Source organism: Ptychodera flava, chromosome 18, assembly GCF_041260155.1.
Source record: "Ptychodera flava strain L36383 chromosome 18, AS_Pfla_20210202, whole genome shotgun sequence".
In the NCBI taxonomy this organism is placed as follows: Eukaryota; Metazoa; Hemichordata; class Enteropneusta; family Ptychoderidae; genus Ptychodera; species Ptychodera flava.
Window position 1 is genome coordinate 24550546 of NC_091945.1, and position 2618 is coordinate 24553163.

At 37.4% G+C, this 2618-nt stretch overlaps 1 protein-coding gene across 1 annotated transcript; it reads right to left on the bottom strand.

Annotated features, from left to right (window-relative positions):
• Positions 1–805: 805 nt before the first annotated feature.
• LOC139117676 (toll-like receptor 2 type-2) lies at positions 806–1351 on the bottom strand. The gene has a single exon (XM_070680919.1). The coding sequence runs from the start codon at positions 1349–1351 to the stop codon at positions 806–808; it is 546 nt and encodes a 181-aa protein (XP_070537020.1).
• Between the last annotated feature and the right edge of the window lie 1267 nt (positions 1352–2618).

Sequence of the window (2618 nt, forward strand, 5' to 3'; positions counted from 1 at the left end):
AATGTAAAATTTACATGTCCCAATTATTATTCATAATTGACATTACAAAATCATGTGAAATTCTCATGATGATTACTTAAGGTTAGGCCATCATCATTTTCTGAATATAATTCAAATATATGTTAGTTTCGTCAACCCTTTGGAAACACACTCGTAAAATCGCCATCTGCCTATCTGGATTGTGTGCGTTCTGTATGCAAACCAGCTTATAATGAAGATCACAGCATCCGCTATTGTGTCTGTGACCGCTGAATGTATAAACCTTCAGGTAATATATTCAGAAAATCTTGAAGGAATGAGTTACTACAGAACAGAGTAGTATGAAATACAGTGGTGTGCGGCGACCCGTTGGCATAATCGAGGTGTTGTCAACAATGTCAGGCGTAACCCGGAGCGTAACAATCAGCTTGGCTATATTATCAGTCAATTACAAAGAAATCTAATCTGCAAAACTTTGTACATAAATTGTAAATACTACAACTGAGACATATTATCACCATCGTCAGGAATACAAATGAGTATGCAACACTATTTAAGCACATGCTACGGAAAACACCTACTTAAAGTGAAAATTTGCGTTAATATTCTTCAAATTCCCTGGTGTTTATAAAATTGAGCGATACAGGTTTAGCACTCAAAAAATCCTATATAAACTGTTAAATGTCGCACATTCATGTAACTACCATGTGATTGACATGTCAACTTCTTAAATAAAATCTGGGTTTATCAGAGTTTTCAGATTTCAAAGATCTTACGGTTAATTTACATGTATTACTTCTCCTCTATAGCGTTTACAATACACCATTCACAGTTTAGCCACTCTATTTACTCTGCTGTCTGATCTCAGTGCCACTTTCAACTTTTCCCAGAACAGCCTCCTACCTATTTCATTTTCTGGCCACTCCAGGTATCTTTTGGTCAGTAGGATATTACGTAAAATACGAGGCATATGATCATCAGGGATTTGTTTCAGCGATATAATTACAATAATATCTCGTTTCTCTTCGAATAGACAATTCTGCGCCATCCTCATTTCAAAGTAACACCATTCACTCGCAGCAAAATTTGGAGACAGTATCAGCATGGTTTTCTTGCTCTTCTCGATACTGTCAAGGATATTCTCAAAAATGTCATTGCCGGGTAAAAAGTCTCGTTCGTGAATGCAGAGTTTAAAATTAGGTGGATCAATGTTCTCCAGATTAGGAATCAATTCATCCAAAACCCAATCGCTGTCATGTTGGTTGTAAACAACAAATGCGTCATATCGTTTATCGATTGGTTGTTCCTCATCATTGATTTGGAGCTGATATCCACCCAGTCTCAGTTTAATGTGGAAGTAAGCAAAGCGCATGTGCCAGTGGAACCGTCTAGCCAATGTAATAATGATTATCGCGACAACGATGACACAAGTCAATGGCATTGAAATTACAAAACTCAAATTGCATTCAATGCCGAGTTCGACAGCATCAACCGGGACAGCAAATTCCGATTTCGGCGAAGAGCACTTGTTGCGCTCATAAAGAACGTACTTTGAATGTACAAGCGATTTCTCGTCTTTTTTCAGCCAGTCTTTGAACGGTTTCAATTTACAAGAGCAGTCGAAAGGATTATCCCAGACGTTTAAAAATCTCAACGAAGGAAGGTAAGTTAGCATTTCAGAATGCAAAACTGTGAGCAAATTCCTTGACAAGTCTAAGATTTTCAATTCCGTCAACTCATTGGGTATGCCATAAACGACAAATAACCTATTATTTGCCATAGACAATTCTTCGAGGCTTCTAAACTCGTTCAAACTTGTCAGATTCAATTGATCAAAGTTGTTGTTTGGCAATCGCAGAATTCTGAGAAATTTCCGTGGCCGTAAATTTATTGCTTCAGTATTAAGTGGTACTCCACCATCAACATCTTCGAAAAAGTTGGCATTTTCAATGACTAAACTTGTCAAACGATTAAGTCGAAGGTTTTCTGGGAAGGGCTGGATTGGGCCGCTGCCACCTGCATCTATTTGCAAGCTCTGAAGATATGGCGTGTCTGCTAAATCAATGTTTACTAAATTTAAATCACTCACAGTTAATGTTAAGTTCCTTAAGCTAGTGAGGTTTTCGAATGGTTTGGTTTTACCTGTATACTCTTGATGCGACAATTTGTTATTTAACAATAGAAGGCTAATTAAATTGTTTAGTTCAATAAATGCTCCACTGGGTACCAGATCTATCTTATTCTGAGATAAATCTAAATGTTTTAAATTTGACAGCAAACTAAAACTGTCTTTGCGGATAGAGGTGAACCTGTTACCACTCAGATTTAGTGAAGTAAGGAGTGGATGATTCCGAAATGCATTTTGATGGATTTGTCCTGTAAGCGTATTTTTACTGAAATCAATATGTCTCAGGTTTTTCATTTCTGATATGGCAGACAGGAGATGCTGGAGACTTTCGAACATGCTGTTCGTCAGCCTTAAAGTTTCTAAAGTCGTCAAGCCATTCAGTGATACAAAAGCATCATCATCAAGAGCACAGTAGTCCATGCGCAAAGTTTTCAGTTTTGTTAGGAACTTAAAGGAATCTGCAGCTATTGTGCCAAGTGAATGTCGATATATGTAAATCTCTTGCAGGTTA